The following is a 23,348-nucleotide window of genomic DNA, read 5'->3' as shown; positions in this document are numbered from 1 at the left end:
GAAAAAAAAACAACAACTAAACACCCCATTCATCATTAGGATTAACATGCAAAACAATAACAAATAATATTCATTAAGGTATTAAGTCATATCAGAATTAAAGGGGCAGGTAACTCTGATTCAGCAAACCATCCTGCGAAATAATAATCGGTTATAAATCTAAACATATTTTTACACTGACATGAAAACAAACAGATATATAAAAGAGAACTAGTATGTTATTGAATAGAAGCACAGAAAAGAGACTATTTCAAATGAAACCCATCGCAAGAAATTTGAAAGTTTATCTGAATCCCCCTAAGAGAAAAACAATTTGTTCGGACCAGACTACACATCGATCATAGACACCTGACACATTCATACATCGCCAACAAAGAAAACCAATCAAAATGTAAAACGATGAACATGCTGAGCTCAACTGAAAACAAAGCAGATGCATTGCTAAAATACCTTGCACCAGGAAAAGATAACGGTAAAAATATAACAGAACATATTTAAAAGACAAATAACAGTAATATTATAATATTATTATTTTTTTTAATTTATATTCATACCTTCCCCAAACAAGGTACATTGCCACTGAGATACAAGGGGTTACTTTGATATAAGGACCATACATACACGAGCATTCTCAGTACAGAGTTGAGCAGCGAGATATCTGGTCACGTTACATTTAAATTTTTGCGTGTTCGTACATCAGGGAAGCAGGGAACAGGGGAGGGAATTCCAAATTATAGCATTTCGAGGGAAAAACTATTAGAGTAAAAGGGTTTCCGGCATATAGAAACGAGAAAACACAGTGAAATAATGGGATCTTTCTGCCTTTTAGTCGGAAATATTTACGTAGATGCGTTAATTGTACTACGAGTTCATCGGAGCACACATCATTTAAATACATGTAGAACAACCAGATGGATGCTACATTGCGTCAATACGACAGTGGTTAAAGCTTTGCCGACAGTATAGGATCTATTGGATTGCAGATTCTTTTTTTTTAACTTTTTTTTTGTCTTATAGAGAGACACTAGTGGTTGGTGCACCAGCCCAGATGTGGCAACATGCATGGGCGAATGATGGCTGTGTAGAGATACATGGTACTGGCATGTGTGCGTAGTTTTCTCCCGCAGTAAAAGAAGTTCACCTCCTTTGCAGCAGCCTTGGCAATGTCTACTCTATTTGTATTTCAATTCATGTTTTCTCAAAGGAACAGAACACTATGATAAATATATAAATATTATTTACATACATATATATGGAAACTAACGAATACCCGTCTCAGTACATAGCATTAGTTTAAATTTTTTTTTAAATGTTTGGAAGGGTGCGATGTTGGGGGCACATCCCTATATTGTATAGTTTACTGTAGTTTATTGTACAGTCTACAATAATACGAAATAATCACCTTTGACACACCGAAGTTAAGCAAGGATGAGCCTGGCCAGTACTAAATGGGTGACCATTTGGGACTTCAAGGTGCTGTATGTGCTCTCCGCTTATCTCGGCATTATTTCCAGTCGTCCTCGACTTCTCTTTGCCTCTAGACTCGAGCAGTGTCGATTCAGGAGAGGTGTGGTTGGAGATGTCACAATCCTTGCCACACAATCACACGCGCTGCTATCACTTCAGGGGGTATCCTTTGTCTTTCGTGACTGAATGAGGCATCGACCATAATGTACGCACGTTTCTTACAGTGTTGCTCAATATCTCTAACAATCAGATAATTAATTTAGGAGTTTACCACGCACATACATATCAGTGGCACTTACAGACTTGTACACTGACTAGGTTAAAATTCTGTTACATAATATAATAAAAGATTTCATGCCGGGCAATAATTTTTTTCGCTACTTCTTAGTATTTCGCTTATTTTAAGGATTTTTGGTGCAGCCGAGTTTAAACAAAACAATAATGTGCCCATGTTACTCACCGTGTTGCGTAGAATATATGAGGCCCCAGAACTTTCCGGTACTGAACGCCAAATATTTTTTTAGCTCTTATAAAATAATTATAATTTCGAAATAAATTACAACAGACATTCTTTTGTATTTATATGAACATATATTACTTAAAAACTAACATCTTGGAAAATGTATCATTAAAAAACAAACGAACCTTTTGAAAATGTATAACTTAAAAAACATACTTTTTAATGAACAGTCTCTCTAAGAAAATCAAATTCTGAAATATAAATGAATGTGGTCATTATATGAAAATGTATGATTAAAAAAGTACTTTAACAAAATTAAACTTTCGTAATAGATCAAAATAGTTATTAAAAGTTATAAACTTTAAGAACTTCTTGAATTGTCTCCCCTTGTTCCGAGCGGAATTCTTCCTAAATTTAATAAAATATTCTCTAAACCTAAAATACGTAAATATCCAAAGTACTTTTAAGCACTTAAATTCCATAGAAAGCACTTTTAAAAAATCTCTCGCACAGTAAAATAATAAAAAAAAGTAATTTAAAAAAATGAAAATACGAACGTCTAACATATGCTAAAACATGAATGCTTGAAAATAATTTTTTAAAATTAAAATTCGGATCTCCTGTAGAAAATGTCCGTCTGGATTTAACTTTTGCCTTTCTCACTCACGTGTAGTTTTGCCAACTGAGATTAAAAAAAAAGAAGCTAAATCAGGAGAAGAAATCCCCCCCGAACCGCTAGATTTTTAACCTTTGCTGTTTGAAATTTTCAAAAACTACTAATTCGAAACAAAAAATTCTCTTAAAGCGAAAAACGCTATATTTTAACTTTTTACCCTGCATAAAAATATTATCAATATACAAAATAATCCGTGTTTTATCATTATATATTTTTGGAATAATATTGAAGCAGTTGGCTCCCAGAAGGTTTTCAAATTTTATCAGCTAATTTGAGCTAGTTTTTTTCTTTTTTGGAGAGGGTATATTTTGTTTTGCAAGAAACAAATCATAAAATCAAACACTGTTTAATATAATAAAAATAAAGTGAATTATATTACAAATTAAGCATAACAGCAATTATATATTTAATATTGCTGAATACAGTCTCCTCAAATATGAGAAAAATTAATATTTGCAAAATAAAAACTAAAAGCAAAATGCTGTCACCACATTTATGTGTGAATTAATTGATAGATTTTAGAACCATTCTGAAGGACAGATTGGGGAGGGCAGGTAAAAATGGCACAAATGTATAAATGGGAAAATAGCACAGGATGAAAGTCTTTAGTATATATGTGTTATATTATGAAATATAAGATCTTCAACGAGCCCATAACTACGAGGAGCGTGCAATAAGTAATGCCCCTGACCCGCTTCCCATAGCAGTAGAGCAACGAAACTTGGCACAGTTATTAGTCTTTCTCTACATAGGAACCACCCAGAGTTATGCATTTCTCCCATCGTTTGATGCAGCTCTGGAGACCGTTTTTGTAGAACACCCCAGGTTGGTCCTCCAACCACGACGTGACTTGAGAAATCAAGGCTGCATCATCTGGGAAAACACTTTCCTTTCAAAAACAACTTCATGGCTCAGAAGAGGTGAAAGTCAGAGGGTGCAAGCTCAGGAGAGTAGAGATGATGGGGAGGATTTCATAACCACACGCTTCTGATCTGGCGACATGCAAGTTGTGGACCGGAGCGTTGTCCTGCAGGAGGAGGGTACCTTTTTTGCCCCGCTTTTTGATTTTGATAGCTTCCCTTAATTTCCTCAAAAGTGAAGCATAATAGGCTCCTGTAACTGTGGTACCAGGAAATCTGTCATCACTACTCCGTCCTGGTCCCAGAAGACTGTGAGCACCCTTGCCTTCTTTGGAGGTGGTGAGTCCAAGTGCTTCCACAGCATTGACTGGGCTTTGGTCTCTGGATCATAGGGATGGAGCCAGGTTTCATCCCGTCTAATCAGTCTTTTGAAAAACTTTGACTCATCTTCTTGGAACATTTCCAAATTCATCCTCGAGCACTCGATGCGTTCTTGCTTCTGGAATGTTGTGAGCAACCCGAGAATCCATCTGGCAGAAACCTTATGCATATGCAAATGGTCATGAATGATAGTTTCCACAGACCCTGTACTAATCTTGACATCTTGGGCTATTTGGCGAATAGTAATGCGCCGATCTTCCAAAATGGCAGCCTCAACTTGACGGACAGATGCCTCATCAATGGCAGAAGGGGGGCGACCAGGTCTGGGAGCTGTTTCCACAGATTTCCGGCCATGTTTGAATTCACGATGCCAGCGTTTTACAAGGTCATATGATGGGGCATTATCACCATAAGTTTCTTTCATTTCATCAAAAGTCTCCTGTGGTGTGCGTCCTTTCTAATACAAAAACCATTTCACACCTGACTCAGTTCAAACACCTGTAAAACAGAAACCACAATTAGTTCAGAGCTGTAATTTGCCACATAACCTGTAGAGATATAAATTATTGCACATGCAAAATTTCAGCTAGATCAGACAACTGGAAGTGGGTCAGGGGCATTATTTATTGCAGACCCCTCGTACATGTAAACAAAACACAGATTACATCAGCAGGAGCGGAGACACCCAAACATCAGGTACAACAGCGTCGATTCATTAATAGGGCTATGACAAGAGAATAATCTTTTCATTGTTTTGACTCTCTAGTATATATCCGACACAGATACAGTTAATCAACCAAGAATCATACCACTCTATCTAAAAAATATAAGATATTAACTGGTATATACTCGATAGTCAAAATAATAAAAAGAATATTCTCTTGTCATAGCTGTATTCATAAATGACAATGGCACCGACCTGTGCTTAACTACGATATTTGATCGATTGTTAACGACGCAATAAAACACGCCAGAAAACGGATTCAATGTTTCACGACGTTGCAAACTGTTTATATCATAAACTAATAGAGATTTCGTTTGGAGTTTATTTTTAAACAAAGTATAACACCTAAGCTATGACACCATTTCATGTTCATTTCAACAATAATGATAGTTGTAATGTAATGATGACTATTGTGATGATGATTAATGTAATGATGATTATTGTGATGATGATTATTGTGAGAACGATAACAATTTAATGCGTTATTATTGCCTGTAAACATAATAACATTAAACATAGTAATAAAGTGAAATAAAGTTAAATAAAGTTAAAGAAACAAGAAGTTTTACTGCACTTACATTGCTTCTTAGTTATTCTGCGTTGATGTCGGCGTCAACATAATCTATGAATGTATTGCGATCATCCAGGACATCGGCGTAATTAAATTCAACAATGACAGCCGCAATTGCTTGTGAAATCGGGTTTCTTCTATGTCTTGATTAAGAGCTTTTTGTTTATCTAGAACACCACGGAGATAAGAGACATGTGCAAGGAGTCCAAAGGTGAGCAGAGCCTTCACATAAGCCATTTTGTCTTTCTTTCAGCAAAATTGAGACGAAGTTCCCTTCGTAATCACTGAGTTTTGACCATGTTGTCATTTAAATTTTGTACATACGACCCTCACTCTATATAGAGGAGAGTTTGAGAAACACAGTTGCATACATTATACACATGACGTTTGATAATGTATTATGTTAGGAGCCTTAAATGCATTCCAGCATTCCATAATTCATAATGATCAGCTCATTAGTTTAAGAGTAAATTATAAATGTATAAACTAGCAGGGGCGCTTGGCGTTGCCCGGTCGTAAAATACGCTTAAATATGATATTTTATTTATGCAGATTTCGTATTTATTATTATAGAGTCAATTCTCTTTCGATTATTTCATATTATATTGTAATCAATATATAGTCCTGATTTCAAAAGTAACAAAAATAAATAAATATATGATTTGAATGCCATGAGTTGGAATCGAAACCGAAACCAAAATTGATAATGGTAATCCTTAAAAAAATTATGGCAATCATTAAAAAAGAAGAGAAAAATGGAAGTGGAGAAAAAATAAGACAGGAGATAGAGAAAAAGCAGATAAGAAATATGGAGATACATATAAAAAATATATGAAAAGATATTATTTATATATATATATATATATATATATATATATATATATATATATATATATATATATATATATATATATACACTGTTTTGGTGGAACGTTGTGGGAGGAAAAAGTTGAGGTGGAAGCAAAGAGAGGAGGACGTGTTTAGCTTATTTTTAAATACTGTTATAGACACACTTATTAAGTAAAAGCTAAGGGTAACTTGGGGAGGAAGTGGAAATAAAAAAAATAATTTTAATTTATCTATACAAATAATAGTGTGGGGTTGCGTGCGCGCCTGACATTTATAGAAAAACGAAAACACGTTTTACTCTTAATTTATTCAAACAACTAGTAGTGTGAGGATTGCGAGGAGGGTAAAAATAAAAGCGACAACACTTTTTCTTTTCGGCATCCTACCACATCATGTACAACACCGGATAAATACAAATAAGTATTTACATTAAGAAAACGTTTTAAAAGATAAGATACTTTATTATCTGACCTTAAAGTTTGAGAAACAAGTAAAACCTCGGCATAGATGGCTACTTCAGCGAGACTATATATTGAAATATTTTTATTTTTTAAATGAAGTGATTTTTAGCTATTTTAATTTTATCTTTTACTGTTTTTCGATAAGGTTAGTTGTTTGAGAAGTTGACAGGTGGCAAAAACATGCCGACAGAAAAAATATAGAAAGACGTTAACGTCAGAGTCAGTGTTATACGCGGAGAGAAAATATTTGGTATAATTTGTTTGTTTATGTTGATATGTTATTCTACATTGTATTTAAATAGTTGGCCTACAAGCATTTATTGATAAAAAAACAAAAACAAACCTTCTTTTAATTAAAGAAAGACCATATCACCTATAATCTTCTAGTTTCTGCAGTTTTCCTGAATACTAGTTCAATTTCCTATTCTATAAAAAATTATCATAGCGTGGACGGCTATATTCAAATACTGAACAGTGAGCGAAATGACGTCATGGTACGGAAAAACAAACTATAATAAGAAAAGAGCACGTTTGAGAAGACGATCACGTTAGAGAGATGAACGATGTTCGAGAGCATGTGCAAGAGGACGATCACCTTGGTGACGTCACGGTCGTAACGTGAAGTCACATGTGGCGGGAGAATGGGGAAATAAATGTAATTCTTTCACGAAAAAGTGAGGTAAAGTTATTTGTTTTGGTCTTCTTTGCGACAATGTGTGGGTCCCATATATAAACGAGTATAACATTAGATAAAAGTAATAACGGTAGTAACGCCCAAATACATGTGTTTGGTGACTGTTCTGGCCACCATAAAAGTTGGCTTGGTTTCTTAGGTTACATAGATGCAGCTGGACGCTCTATTATAGCTTCTCTATAGCCCATTCCCTCACACAGACAGTAATGTTTTCATCCCATCTACCGGATCAAGAATCTCAGCAGGCTTCACTCCTAAATCTATTCCTCACCACAGTATCCGAGGATTGTGTGACCACAGTCCACTTGGAAACGCAGACCACCTAGTAATATCAGTTGACATCACACTTAAATTCCAACCTCAACGTGAGGAGCTATGTCTCATAACAACAAGGTACTACAAAGGAGCTTACTGGGAAGCCATTAGAGAATACATCAGAAATGCCCTATGGGCCGATATCTTCTCTCTGAACAGTTTGCCAATGAGACAATTGAATGGAGCAACTCGGGCATAGAAGCACATGTTCTCACACGGAAGTATTATAGCAAGTCCCATTCATTCCCAGGGTTCACTACAAATTGTTCAGCTGCTATTGTACAAAGACAACATGCATTCCACCGGTTTGTACGTCATAAATCAAATAGAAATAGGCAAAAATTCGTAGATGCTAGAAACCATTGTAAGAGAGAAATAGCAACAGCCAAAAGAAAGTCTGCTGAAATAATTAGGAAACGCATAGAATCGCAAAAGATAGGAACTCGTGATTTCTGGGAAATCTATAAGGTAGTGAATAAAGGGCAATCAGTAATTCCTCCATTATCCAACAACCAGAAGGTCACATGCACTGCAATGGAGAAGGTGGAACTGCTTGCCCGGAGATTTGCCTTCAACTCCACCTTAGAGCCAACAAACAACTCCCTCCCAAATTTCCCTATTCTGGCTGAAGCCACACTAGATAATGTAAAATCACCCCTTCTCATGTCCGCGATATTATAAAAAACTTAGACACATCCAACGCTATACTAATTAAAATAAATGCTAAGCTGATCTAGCCCCCGTACTTTCCAAGCTCTACAATAAATGCCTTGCTGAATCTTGCTTCCCTAATAGCTGGAAGATGGTCTCTGTGGTGCCAGTGTACAAGAATTCTGGTAAAAGGACTGACCTTCTAAATTATCTCCCTCTTCTCTAACATTTTTGAGACCTTAATTATTCAAGTTCATCACCTTTCAAAAGCAAATCTATCTGACAAACAGTATAGATTTAAGCAATGTCGTTCTACTGCAGATATTTTAACAGTCATCTCTGAACGTATTCACCATGTACTGGATAAGGCGGACGAAGCCAGGACTGTAGCCCTTGATATATCCAATGCCTTTGACAAAGTCTGGCACGAAGGGCTGCTAATGAAAATTAAATCCTACGGTATAACTGGGTGTATACTAAATATACTTAGATTGTTCTTAGACAATAGAACCATCCAGGTTGTTACTGTTGGACGCACATCCAAGCAGCATAATATTCATGCGGGAATGCCTCAAGAGTCGATCCTTAGACCACTATTATTTCGGATATTCATAAACGATCGCCCTAATAATATGTCCGAGATGGGTATATTTGCTGATGATACGACGCTCTATAACATGCATGAGGGAAGAACGGGTGTACATAAATATAAAGACAATAGCAGAATCCTTAGGAAATGACCTCCAGACTGTAGTGAAATGGTACCGTAAATGAATGGTAACACTTAATGCTAGTAAGTCTAAACTGCTCTTCCTTAACAATTACAAGACGCCTCTACAACCGCTTATATCCATGACAAATAACACCCTACCTGAGAATTCTTCCTTCAAACTCCTCGGCCTATGAATATTAACTGGAACAAATACATTTAGTGTATTGTGAAAGCTGTTGCAGAGAAGGTGGGTTCCGTTTATCGAGCTAGAAAACTACTCACACCAGAGAGCATCCTGTACCTCTACAAGGCCACTATTCGCCCACGTATAGAGTATTGTTGCCACATCTGGGCTGGCGCATCTACCACTAGCCTCTACCTCCTCGATAGTCAAAAAAGAGTTTACAATCTAATAGGTCCTATTTTGTAGACTCAAGTTCAACCCCTATCCTATTGCCGCAATGTTGCATCTTTGTGTCTGTTTTACAAATATTTTAATGGAATGTGCTCTGATGAACTAGTTGCACTTGTGCCCCCTCGACGTACATATCCCCGATAAACCCACTTAGCAATAAAATATCACCACTTCACTGTTAAGGTGCCTAAATGCCAGAAAGCTTTCTATTCTAATGGTTTCTTCACGCGAACAGCTAGACTTTGGAATTCCCTTCCTGCTACCTGCTTCCTTGACTGTACTGATATGCAGAAGTTTAAATGTAACGTAAACCAACATCTTGTTTATCTTTCTTAGGAATGGTCCCAAATAATAGCCCTTTACGTCCAAGTGGCGATATGCCTTGTAAGGGGTGAACGTGAGTAATAACAAAAATAAATAATAACAAAAATAAATAATAAAAAAAATAAATAACAAAAATAAATAATAACAAAAATAAATAACAAAAATAAATGAAATAAAATAAATAAACTGAAAATCTCATGGATGATCTAATTTTAAATAAAACTAAATATTTGAAAATATATAACACTTCTGGGAAATGTTTCAGTGAGGGACATAGATACTAAATATCCATTATCATGATATGAATGTCAGTTGCAAATATGTGGGTGGATGCTGAATAACAATTTTTTCAATATTACACATGTAAAAGCTAAAGTAGATCTAGAAAGATAGAAATAGTTTATGAGTCGAAGATGCATGAATGAGTTCAAGACTATTAACTTTCAGTCTGCCTCGTCGGTTGTTAGTGAAAGTAGATTAAGCGATTGATGCCAAACAGGATATGTCCATTTCTTCACGGTGGACAAGATGATATGCATACGTAAAAACAAAGTATTAGAAAAGTTTTCTTTTATTTATATCTATTGAACGAAACAAACATTTCTGAATCTGAACTCGATCTACAGGAATGGCTTTATAGCATATAGATATAGAAAAATTAAACTCATTCATCCTAAATGACAACATATAATTCGGATTATATATATATATATATATATATATATATATATATATATATATATAATTCTATTTCATTTAAACACATAAATTAATATAAGAAGATATACTTTTTTGTGTAAATTGCCAGTATTTACTTCCACAGTGCTCAATACATAAGTAGAGCTCGGTAGTAAGTTAACTTACTATATATATATATATATATATATATATATATATATATATATATATAGTAAGTTAACTTACTACCGAGCTCTACTTATGTATATATATATATATATATATGTGTGTGTGTGTGTGTGTGTGTGTGTGTGTGTGTGCGTGTGCGTGTGTGTGATCCACATACAGTACTGTTTCGCGGCACCACAACTTTTCAGTGCCGCTAGACTAGCAAATACCTCAAGCCAGGAATGAAACTCGACGGTCTAGGCAACAGTCAGCGCTTCCCACCGTTAGGCTATTTGGTTGCTGCTAAGATGCGTATGCGAAATTACAATGTTTAAACATTGTCCAAACGTCCAAACTCGATTTATTTACACAAAGAACATTGTTTCTTTTACGCTAGAGACAGTTTATTTCGCTTCCGAATATGCTTAACCAAAGATAGGGACCATTTGGCGGTCGGTTTTCGATCGTGACTTGAGGTGGTTGTCTGTCTAGGGTTAGGGTTAGGGTTAGGGTTTGAGGTAGTTACCTGTCTAGCCGCACTGATGAGTTGTGATACAGCGAAACAGCACTGTATGTGGATGACTATAATGCTCCCTATCTTGGGTTGAACATATTGTGAAATTATATACAAACTGCCATTAGCGTATTCGATGCTCTTTGTGTAAACAAAATGAGCTTAGGTGTTTGGACAATGTCAAAACATTGTTAATTCACTATTTGCACAGCAGCAGATGTATAGCGTAATGGTGAGGAGCTTTGACTGTCGTTTGGGCGGTCGGGTTTCGACTCTGAAATGAAGTAGTTGCTTGTCTAGCCGAACTGACGAGCTCTGATACAGCGAAACAGTACTGCTCTTTGTGGATAACTATATATATATATATATATATATATATATATATATATATATATATATATATATATATATACTAGCATGGAGACTCGACGATGCTCGGGTGAGAATAAACGACACTTCCAATACATTATTGTCATTGAAATCAGCGAAATTAATCGATTGTCTGGTCTAGTTAGGAACCCACCATGGTGCACCGGGAGGAAGATTCACATGCCTCTCCGCAGTGACTTAGTCCACAATCCATTGTAGTCTATATTGCACTTAAGAGAACCTACTTTTAAACATTGCATTCATTAATCCTTATCTTCGAATGGTCTTCGAACCTTGATTAGTAAAAAGTAACTCCCAAATAAAAAATGTTTTTATATTAATATCTTGAATTAAAGTTTAAAATTAAAAGTCAAGCACAGTGGTTCAATTGTGCTTTAAACAGAAACATTAATTTTAGAAGGCGCTCTTGTCTTATCAAGAAACCTTCTCAACCACCAATAGCTATGGCTAAAGACACTTCAACTGAAAGTACTTCTTTCAAACTCCTTGGCTTAACGTTCACAGGGAACATGAGTTGGAGCGTTGCCAAGGTATGCTGCAAAGAAGGTGGATTCTCTCTACTGTGCTAGAAAGTTACATCTGAAAGTATCCTGTACCTCCGCAAGACCATCATTCGCCCATGTATGGAGTATTGTTGTCACATTTGGACTGGTGCATCTGCTACTTGTCTCTCGCTCCTGGACAGAGTTCAAAAGAGAGTCGCCAACTTGATAGGTCCTAAACTGTCATCTAGGCTTCAACCTCTGTATCAGCGACGAAATGTTGCATCCCTCTGCCTGTTTTACAAATAGTTAATAGTGGATTCCTTGACGAATTACAAGCCCTTGTACCCCCCCCCGACGTAAATACACCCGATAAACCTGACAAGCGGCAAAATCCCACCCTACACAGTAAAGATCCCTAGATGTAAAGCCTTCTACACCAATAGTTTTTTTTCTCAGAACTTCTAGACTTTGGAACTCACTTCCGGGTTTTTTCTTTCCCAACTGTACTGACATGCAGAAGTTCAAGTGTAATGTGAACAGGCATCTTGCTACTCAACCCCCTACATAATTTGCCTGCAATTATGTCCTCGACAGTAGCCCTATACATCAAAGTTGCACACTGCCTTGTTTGGGTTGAAAATGGGATCTAATATATATATATATATATATATATATATATATATATATATATATATATATATATGACTAAACAGAGACAAACATTTTATGATTTTTAAAGTTTTACTAATTACTTTCGAATAATATAATATTGATCACAAGAGAAATTGTTTTTCATAAATATTGGCTCATGTTATAACTGAGGCAATTGTCAGATATTGTGCACCGATGGAAGATGTTGAATATTTGTTTAATTTGAAATAATTTTAGGCGCTTAATCTTGGTAGTGTAATGGAATTTGTTTAAGCTGTTAGATATTTGATGTTTTGGAAACACGTTTAAGATTCAAATATTTAATAATTATCATAGTATAATTATGTGGAAAGTGTCATATATTTGTTTGTTTGCGATATTTTCAATAATTTACTGGGTGGAAGGGTGAATTTGTCGCCCAAAACAAAACAACACCACAGCTTTATTTTAAAAGTTTTACTGAAAAAAAAAAATCAATGATCATTAAGTAGAACTGGCATCTATTCAATGTAGCCTCAATCATCACCTCGATACGGGTCCGGAATTGCGAGCATGCTTTTTCCACAAGCGCCGGTGGCAGCTCCTCGAATACCAGCGATCAGGCTGGCATTGGTGTTTTAGGAGGCCATGTTGGTAATGTTCTCGACGTCTGACAAAACGAAGTAGTTCAGCGTGTTCTTTTTGGGGGAGAAGGTAGCCAGTGAAAGAAGGGTATAAAGTCGTAGAACCCATTGTGAAGCCAAGCCTGCGTCTCTTTGGACTTGTTGGCCGGTGTGGAGTCCTGCTGCCACACCCTAAGTCTGCCGGCAGTCACCAGATTGCACCAAGGGATCATTACACACTTCAGCACATCCAGGTACACTTTGGTGTTGACTTTCAAGCAGACTTCGAAGATGTGAGGTGGCATGATGTAGCACTCACTTGAAAACACCAAAGACCATAACCATGGCTGGAAATTTTGTTTTCTTCACACTGAGCACGTCCCTGTTATCCGGATTTGCATTTTGAGGATATATATATATATATATATATATATATATATATATATATATATATATATAGTAATAAAACTAAGTTGAAAAATAAAGTTTCAATAGTAAGGCAAACTTATCATGATAAAAATGCTCTACTCAGAAGCAAGCCATAGAATAATTTAAGATGATAAAGTGTAAAGTTACAGAGTAATTTCATTACATTATCAAATCAGTAAACTGTATTGACTTGATAACGTTATAAATTTCTTATGCAACTTTATGCTTTGTCTTTTTAACTTATATATATCATTTGTTTTTACATTAACAGTTATGTATGGCTACACAGTTATGATTATCTTTCAGTCACTCGTTATAAATAACTAGAAACATCATCGGAAGATGTTGCTTTTCTAAAAATATTTATGTAAAAACAAATATATATCTTGCTCTACTTTGTACTGAGCACTCTTGTATAAATTTCGTTAAATTCATTTGATGTTTGCATAATGTTATCCATCCTGTAATTATATATATATATATATATATATATATATATATATATATATATATATATATATATATATATATACACACACAATCCATCACAGCACAGTATATAGTAATACATACAACGCTAGTAAAAACATTTTAAGAATCAATAATGGAGCTTACAAATAAAATACTTAAATAATTTAGCCACATAACTCACTGTGTTGGCTAGAATACACATGCAATAATTCATAATGACAAGTTAAATAGTTTAAAAGCTTACCAAACACACACACATAGTATTGACGCTAATAAACTATTTTTACATCTTACGTAATATAACATATATCTCTTGATGTAGAACAGTTTTTTAAACTGTTAACTTTTTCCTAGCTAAATTATTTTGAAAGTTTTTATTAGAGGTAGGTCGATGCACGTCTCTAAATAATTAAAATTATCCATATTACTCTCCGTATTGCCAATTATAAGAATATCTATTCCAAAATTTCAAATGATCAATTTATTAGTTTAGGCGTTTATCACGTACTACGAAATCACAGACACACATAGACACAGACACGAGCAATCACGCATATATACATAAATATAAATATATATATATATATATATAAATTTATATATAAATATTAAATATATATATATAAAAATTTATATATATATATATAAATTTATATATATATATATAAATTTATATATATATATATATAAATTTATATATATATATGTAAATTTATATATATATATAAATTTATATATATATATATTTATATATATATATATATATATATATATATATATATATATATAAATTTATGCAGATTGCGTATGTGATATTATAGAATCATTCATCTATTGGTTATTATAAATTACGAAGGATAATTTGTTCAGTGGGTTAATTTGCAATATATATATGAATAAATAATAATAAATAAAATAAAATAAACATAATAATGATAATGTCATTCGTCAAATTCAATTTAATTACAAAAGCACGTCCGCTTATATTTGAGCTTGACGATGAATACCATGGAAAAGTTACTTCTGGTATATCTAAAATATGCAAACGAAGAAATGATTTTCGGCGATTTTAATTGGTACTTATTCTTTTATCGTAAATTGAACTATTTAATTAGAAAAAATAAAAATAAAATGGTGAGGTACACCGTACTTGAACAGGGGATCATTAGATCTGTAGTCGAATGCTTTACCATTAAGTTATATCTCCAGATTACAATAAATTTGTTATTGCTCAGAAGAAATGATTGTTTAAAATTTTATCACCCTTTTGGCTGGTTTAACGTAAAATATTCTCCTGTGAAAATTCTCCTTTTTTAGCTATAAGTGAGTAAACTATTTTTAAGATAAGACTTAATTCGATTTTCGATACTTATCGGATGAATACAAGACATATTGAAGAACACTGCCAGATATATAAATCACCTCATGTGAAATTTGTAAAAGATAGATTAAGCTGTTTTGGAACCTATGAGGAAGGAATTCACACACACACACGCACACATATATATATATATATGATTACATCACTTAATCACATAAATTAATTTACGAAGATATAATTTTATGCGTAAATTTTCAGTATTTACTTAAACAGTGTTCAATACACAGGTAGGGGTAGGTAGTAAAATATATATGGCAATTAAGCTACACAGAATATTCAGCGTTTCATTCTCGTATAGCTTAATTGCCATCTATATTTTCATAACTTTATATATATATATATATATATATATATATATATATATATATATATATATATATATATATATAATATAAATATTTATTTACCAGCGGTGAAAAAACCGGACTAGAATGCTCAATGTGTAGCCAGAGCAGTATATAGGAAATTTATTACTGTGTGTCCAGAATGAGTTTACATATTGTTTCAGCTAGAGGAAGATCCTCAAAAAGAGGAAATATCCAACTAGCATCGTCAGAATTCATAGATGGACTCTATACTATGAATTCTGACAATGCTAGTTGGATATTTCCTCTTTTTGAGGATCTTCCTCTAGCTGAAACAATATGTAAACTCATTCTGGACTCACAGTAATAAATTTCCTATATAATATAAATATATATACAAACGGCAAAAAGAAAGTCCGCACTTGTAATTAAAAAAAAAACTCCAAATGTTAGCTAAATTTAATGTAACTGTTTAAACAAACTATACCTCATTTGATTGGCTTTTTATTCTTCTATAATTTTACTTGTTTATATTTGACTTTTAATTGAAATATTCTAGTGTTCATGTCAATTTTAAAAGATAACTTAAAATTGAGGAGACGAAAAGAAAGTCCGCACAATGGAAAATTGTTATTTAAATACAACAGGAACAAAATGAACTAGTTAACATTTAGTAGCGTAGTTCTTATGCAATTTGACAACCTACAATCTTTTGGGAATTCTTTGAATTAGACTGCAGCAATACTCCGGGGAAAGGGTATCCCACTTTTCTTTAATTTTTATCCAAAGTTCTTCCAAATTTTATCATTGCGTAGCTGTTACTTGATGTAATGCCATATGTTTTCGATAAGATTGAGGTCTGGAGATTGTTCAGGCCGATCCAAACACGGAATATCATGCTCTTTCAGAAACCTCTTAACATCGCCAGCTGTGTGAATGGGAGCATTATCCTGCATGGAGATGGGATTATCATCAACATTCCGACTAAAGTAGGGTAGAAAATGCTCAGTCAACATATTAATGTACTTGGTCGAATTAATTCTACCTTGCAAGCAAACTATAAGCCCTGGACCATTGGTGCTAATAATACCCCACACAAAAACTGAACCTCCACCATCTTGCAGCGTTGAAACTGAGCACCTTGGATTAAATTCTTCGTCTTTCCTCGGACGGAGGTACTGCCTACCATCACTGCCTAGCCTATTGAACTTGATTTCATCGATAAAAAAGCACTTTTGACCAATATGAAGAGTCCTGATCTTCATTGCATCTGACGAAGTCCAGACGGCGCTTTCTGTTCTTTACAGAAATCATTGGCTTGCGTCTTGCAACATATCCTCGCAAATTAAATTCCTTTAATCTGTTCTTGACAGTAAAAAGAGTACAATTTTTAACAAGATTGCACTGTTGTTGGATTCGTGGAGCCGTTTCAAATCTGTTTCTTAGGCTTCAAATCTTGATAGCATTATCTGCAAATCTTGATAGCATTATCTTCCCTGTTAGAAGTAACTCTAGTACGACCATATTTATGGGCATCACGAACACCGCCCGTGTTTTGTGCTTTTGCACAGTCTTTCGTACCGTTTTCTCGTCACATTTCAATATGCGGCCGATTTCTCGATTGGATATACCAGAAAGGTGGAGATTAATGAGCTCCTGACGATCACGAAGAGAAAGTCGTGGCATATGGATTAGATGTTACGTTGTATAACCTGGAACAACAACAATTACGATTAGAGATGGTTTATTGCCTATTGGTGGATATTTTAAACTGATTTAGGGGCGATAATTTAAGCTGGGTTTAAGCGAATTTGTTGTCGCGGACTTTCTTTTTGCCTCCTCAATTTGAAGTTAATTTTAAATCGCAGTGAACACTAGAATATTTCAATTAAAAGTCAAATATGAACAGGTAAAATTATAGAGGAATAAAAGGTGAATCAAATGAGGTATATGTTGTTTAAACAGTTATATTAAGTTTAGCTTAAATTTGGAGATTTTGAAAAAATTACAAATGCGGACTTTCTTTTTACCGGCACTATATATATATATATATATATATATATATATATATATATATATATATATATACTAGCAAAAGTACCCGCCGTTGGCTGGGATCAAAAGCAGCCTACAGAAAATGGACTCTGATTTATGAAAGTATGATAGGTTATGAAAAGGAAGGGTTGTAAATTTGGGTTGAATTTGGGTTGAATTTGGGGGTATCAAAACCAAAGCAGAATATGATGAAAGTAAAAAGAAAATAGATAAACCCCATAATTTATTATACCAAATCTGTTCACACACAAACACTTATCACAATATTCTGTGGATCTATATTAAAAAACCTTGTTAAACTTTGTGACATATTTCTATTCTATGGAGGTCAGGTGCGAACGAACACCCCATACTTTTATTATACCATATTTCTTCAAACTGAAACATAATTATCAAAGTATACTTACACAGATAGATATGGAAAGTCTTTATTAAAGTTTGTGCCTATTTCGATTCTATGGAGGCCAGGCGCGAACGCAGACCCCACAATTTAATTATACCATCCCTATTTTAGTTAAAACATATTTATCAAAATATTCTTATGTACATCTATATCAAAAACACTTGTAAACATTTTTTTTTTAATTTTTTATTTCCATACTTTGTGGACCAGGCGCGAACGTGGACTCCACAATTTTAATGAACCACTGTTCTGCCAGATCAAACATACCCATTCCTGTGTCTCGATACATCTTCTATTATTATATGTAATCAGTTTTTTAAAATAGTAAACCATATAGGAGCCTATTCGTGACCAGACACGCACACACGCATACACACAAAGACATTCAGCTTTATATTATATATATATATATATATATATATATATATATATATATATATATAATAACTATTATAGTAAAAAAAATAATTATGACAGCCCCTTTAAGAAATTCGTTTCTTATCGTTAAGCACTTTCAGTCGAATTAAAGTCGGTCAAGTTAGCTCTTATGCATAGATCATCGTATAACGATTAGATCACTCTCTGACTGGCGTAAATGATCATTAAAGAATTAAAATGTTTAAATTCGACGATATTTCACGCAGTTAATGGTAGCCGAATGGATTAGGTCTTCGCTAAATCGAACCAGAGATGTCTCGTGATGCGGGGTTCGAATCCTTCGACTGGTATTAATCGTGACACCTGCACTGGAGATTCCCGAAAGGATGAAACACTAGTGTCTGTAGGTATTTAATAATTATTATAGTAAAAAAATAACTATATATATATATATATATATATAACCGTTATAATTTATTAAAGCTTTACTTCATTTCAATTTATGCCACATATTATTGATCTTTTCATGTTTACGTACACCGTTTGTCGTTACATACATCAGGCTGTACACTTTTTGAACCTTTGTTATCTATTTACTCGAGCAACTGGTTGTCTTGTTAAACCTCTATACATAGATACCTTACGTATTCGTGGTCAGCGTCTCGTAAGTAAGTTGCCCCCTGTATTCATTGTGTGCGACGTACCTTTTGTTGACTGTCTTTCTTTATTTTACGTGGCATTGCGACCCAGGAATTGACTTGTGACGGCACCACTGTTCGTCTACCGATTCGCTATCTGTAAATAGAATTCTTTTCGTAGCACAGTAATGCAAATATAGGTATAGATATTAAAACATATATAAGCATACTAGCAGGGAGACCCGACGTTGCCCGCGATTGAATGATGACTAACGTATATTTCACACTCCCATATTTTTATTGTCATCGAAATCGGTGCAACCGCCTATTTTTACATCAAATCGATTGAATGCTTGCTTTAGTTGTGGAAACATCGCGGTGCATCGGGAGGATGCTTCGTATGCCTCCTCACAGTGTTTACTCAACACTACATTGTAGTCTACATTGTCATGTATAGTACCTACTGTTGAATTTATAAAATTATTTTTTATATAAAACGGCTTTAATTCAAGTTAAAAATGAAAAAGTCAAGTATCATGGTGTAATTGTGCTTTAAGCAGAAACATTCATATCGAACGCGCACCTGTCATATTATAGAATCTACAGTTGATTTTACATGTTGGACCTTTCGGCTGTGTAATAATAAAACTATTCAAATGTACTTGTGATATACGGCTGAATAAGATGTTAACTTTGCCTTCCTTCATCAGATTATTCGATTATCCGTTATCAATACTTTTCGAATATATTCCTATACAAAACCTATCTAAAAACACTGCCAAGCACATAAAGTACCTTTCTGTGAAATTTCATAAACTCGGCTCATCCGTTTTCGAGTCCATAGGAAACGAACTCTCACACACACAAAGTTCCTTAGTGCATATATATATATATATATATATATATATATATATATATATATATATATATATATATATATTGTTTCATTTTACTTAAGTCGAAATGCCCAGGAATCAGAAAGGGTCCCTAGTTAACCATTATGGATTCGCTCGCATATCCATGACTGAGTATAATAAAAAGTGCGTTTTAATTATATTTGAATAGAAAATAAACTAGGGTTTTACTATCAATGTCAGAGCGAGAAAAAACTCAGATTAATAGGTATATAAGTATACTTGCATGAATGTCATAAATTGCATGAAATTGAATGAAAATAAACGAATGTTCCACGCTTCCAACAATTCCAATATTATCGAAATCGGTGACATTTCCCATTTTTCAATCAAATCGATTAATTACCTGCTCTTAATTCACAATACATTGCAATCTACATAGCACTGTAGTGAATCGAATGTTGAGTTTCTTACATTATTTTTATATAATAACTAGACTACCTGTGACCTGTTGTGTCAGTTTGTTATATTAGCTATGAAATTATGTATGAGCGTGACACTTGTGACGTAAAGAAAATAGTTTTTGTGACATAACAGAAACATTTCCATAAAAGTATATTAAAAATGAAAAAGAATATAGATTTCTATGAGTCGTTCTGTTTATAATTGTTTATTTAAAGAAAAAACAAACTTACAGCCATTGAATTATAAGTTGTTTGCCATACTTATAGGTAAATGTGCACTATTAAAATTTTGATATATCGTTTAAATTAAAGGCGAAAAAAAACAACAAAAAACAATTGGGACGCTGAAAACGTACACAGTAAAACAACACGTTGTAAATGCTCTTATAGTTGTCAACGGGTTAAGTAGATTTATTTGTAAGAAAATTGCATTAAAATAACTTAAACGTAATACGGAAATGAACAATGTAAAATGCAGAAAGTATTAACAATTATTTAGATAATTTTAACGCCAAAAACAAAACAAAAAACAATTGGGACGCTGAAAACGTACAAATAAATAAATCCGAAATCATTTTAAAAAAAATTTTCGTTACAAATACAAAAAATGTACAAATACAAAAAATTTGTGATCAAATTCCGTCTGTAAGAATAGTTGCAAAACACCCCCACTCTTCCCAAATTAAATAATAATTTCGAAATAATAACGTTAATATTTCAGTGCGCAGGTCAAAATCTTCAAAAGAAGTGATTTGTGTTTATTTGTTTATGTTGTTATGGGTTAATGTTTATGCGCGCATGCGCAGTCGAATGTCGTAAACCGGAAAGTTATAAGGTCATTTAAGCTTTATAATTATATAGATTGCTATTAAAGTTTAAAATGCAAAAGTCATGTATCATTATTTAAACAGAAAAGTTCATTTCCAACGCGCACCTGTCTTATCAAAGAACCCACTGTTGATTGTATACGCCATGCTCTTCTGCTTGTTTGGGGATAAAACATCTCAAATTAATTTATAATATTAGAGTGTATAAGGGTGTAGACTTTTGCCAAAATGTGCTGTTTTTTAAATCGGATTTGTTCGATTATTGATATTCGATACTTATCGGAGGCGTTCTGATACAAAACTTATTTTAGAACACTTCCAGACACATAAAGTACATTTTTATGAAATTTCAATATGTATAAATTTATATATATAAACATCTAAATACACACACACATAGACATATATATATAAATATATGTATTAAGATATATATAAACAACTATTATATAAATCTCACCTGTCTGTTAGTCTGTGTATGTATGTATGTATGTTTGTATGTCTTTCTACAACTTTTGACAGAGGCGACGGATTTTCACGAGATTTGTATCATTTTGAAGCTCAACCTTTCGGACGACAAATATCGAAAACTTGATTAAAAACATTAATTCTTTCATCCTTAACTGGGCACTTTTATACAGGGAGGGGTTACTTTTTTCACTGATATTTTTCAAAAGTCATCGTCTCTTTTCGATTATCTAGCCTTAATTTAAACCTACGTCACTTCAGGTTTGGCGATGAGCGCAACAGCTACAGCATTACGTTTTTTCTTTTCACTTTCTTTTCCTCCTTCGCTGTACGTTTTAGCCTGCCTGCCTACTACCACTTTTTTTTTCGTTCACAATTTTCCTTTTTGTTTTTGCTCAATCACCACTATTACACACACCTCCACTTTCTTTTCCGCATTCGCGTCACGGATTCGAGTCTGCCTTCCTACTACAAATATTTTTCTTTTTTCTACTTATTTTTCCACATGCTGATTTTTCTAAATTATCTGAAACGTTAATAAAAATGTAAATATTCATGAATTTTTTTTTTTTAATCTTTAGTGCAGTATAAACCATTGTCTCTCTACTTCATCCCTTCCTCCCTATATATATAAAATGGACTCATTTTCCACCTCTGATTTTGACCTTAATAGGATTAGAAATCAAGACATTTCATGCAAATTATAAACGCACAAACTGCAGCACAATATTTGAGGTGTGTTATAGGTATATTACCTCTCCACTTCCTCGATAATCGTAGATTCCTATATTTTTCTGCTGAGAGTTCAATACCAAAATCGGTTAAAATCAATGAAAGTAGTAAAATCTTTTCTCTCTAATAAATTCCTCCTTCTCCGCCACCACTTACACCATTGCGGGATCGTTCACAAGGGACAGTTACGAAGGAACAACGGTTTGGGTTTTCTTTACTTCGTAGTTGCTTAATAAACTGGAATGGAATTTTAACGTTTTAACGTTTTCGTTCTATGCTTTCTACTGGGTGAAACGCACCACGGACTTAACCAAACCGAAGGGTTATTTTTGCATTTTTTCGCTTTATTTCGTTTTGTAGTTGATGAAAAAAACTGGAATGGAATTTTAACGTTCTTTTGTTTTTCCGATTTCTTTCTTAAAGAACTTTTAAGTCTGTTCGCAGTTTTTTTGCCGTTTTTTTTAAATTTTAACATCATTTTTTTTTTATATTCAAACAGGGTTATTACTTCGCTTATTCTTTACTTTACCCCCTCCCCCTTACACATACACATCCAAACACCCGAGCAATGCCGGGTACCCCCGCTAGTTGTACATATATTTTTATAATTGCTTTACTTTTTGAAATATGATTAAATAAATCAAGAGTTCAAAGTTATGAATAAATTTAATATGATATTTTTGTAATAAGAAATACGATGTTTTGTAAATGAAATAAATTACAATCTTTTGATTTATTTCAGGAAGATCTTCCCGCCCTTTTAACAGTAGAAGAAATAAAATATTTAACGGAAACATTGGATAAATACGGCATGAAAAAAGGTGAGGAACTTCTATTTTTATCACTTTGAATATTCGAAACAGGTTAAATAGTAAAATATTATTTCAGTGTTCCA

At 33.7% G+C, this 23,348-nt stretch overlaps 1 protein-coding gene across 1 annotated transcript in view; it reads left to right on the top strand.

Annotated features, from left to right (window-relative positions):
- Nucleotides 1-23,348, top strand: part of LOC145254336 (uncharacterized) — a 392,524-nt gene that overhangs the window by 229,824 nt on the left and 139,352 nt on the right. The window contains exon 3 of the mRNA XM_080113016.1: nucleotides 23,196-23,274. Coding sequence (XP_079969142.1) covers nucleotides 23,196-23,274 — 79 coding nt within the window. The remainder of the gene's footprint in view (nucleotides 1-23,195; nucleotides 23,275-23,348) is intronic.

Source organism: Euprymna scolopes, chromosome 3 (assembly GCF_053919585.1).
Source record: "Euprymna scolopes isolate OS-2025 chromosome 3, ASM5391958v1, whole genome shotgun sequence".
NCBI classification, from domain to species: domain Eukaryota; kingdom Metazoa; phylum Mollusca; class Cephalopoda; order Sepiida; family Sepiolidae; genus Euprymna; species Euprymna scolopes.
The sequence above is the reverse complement of the archived record's forward strand: the minus strand, read 5'-3'. Positions and strand labels throughout refer to the sequence as shown.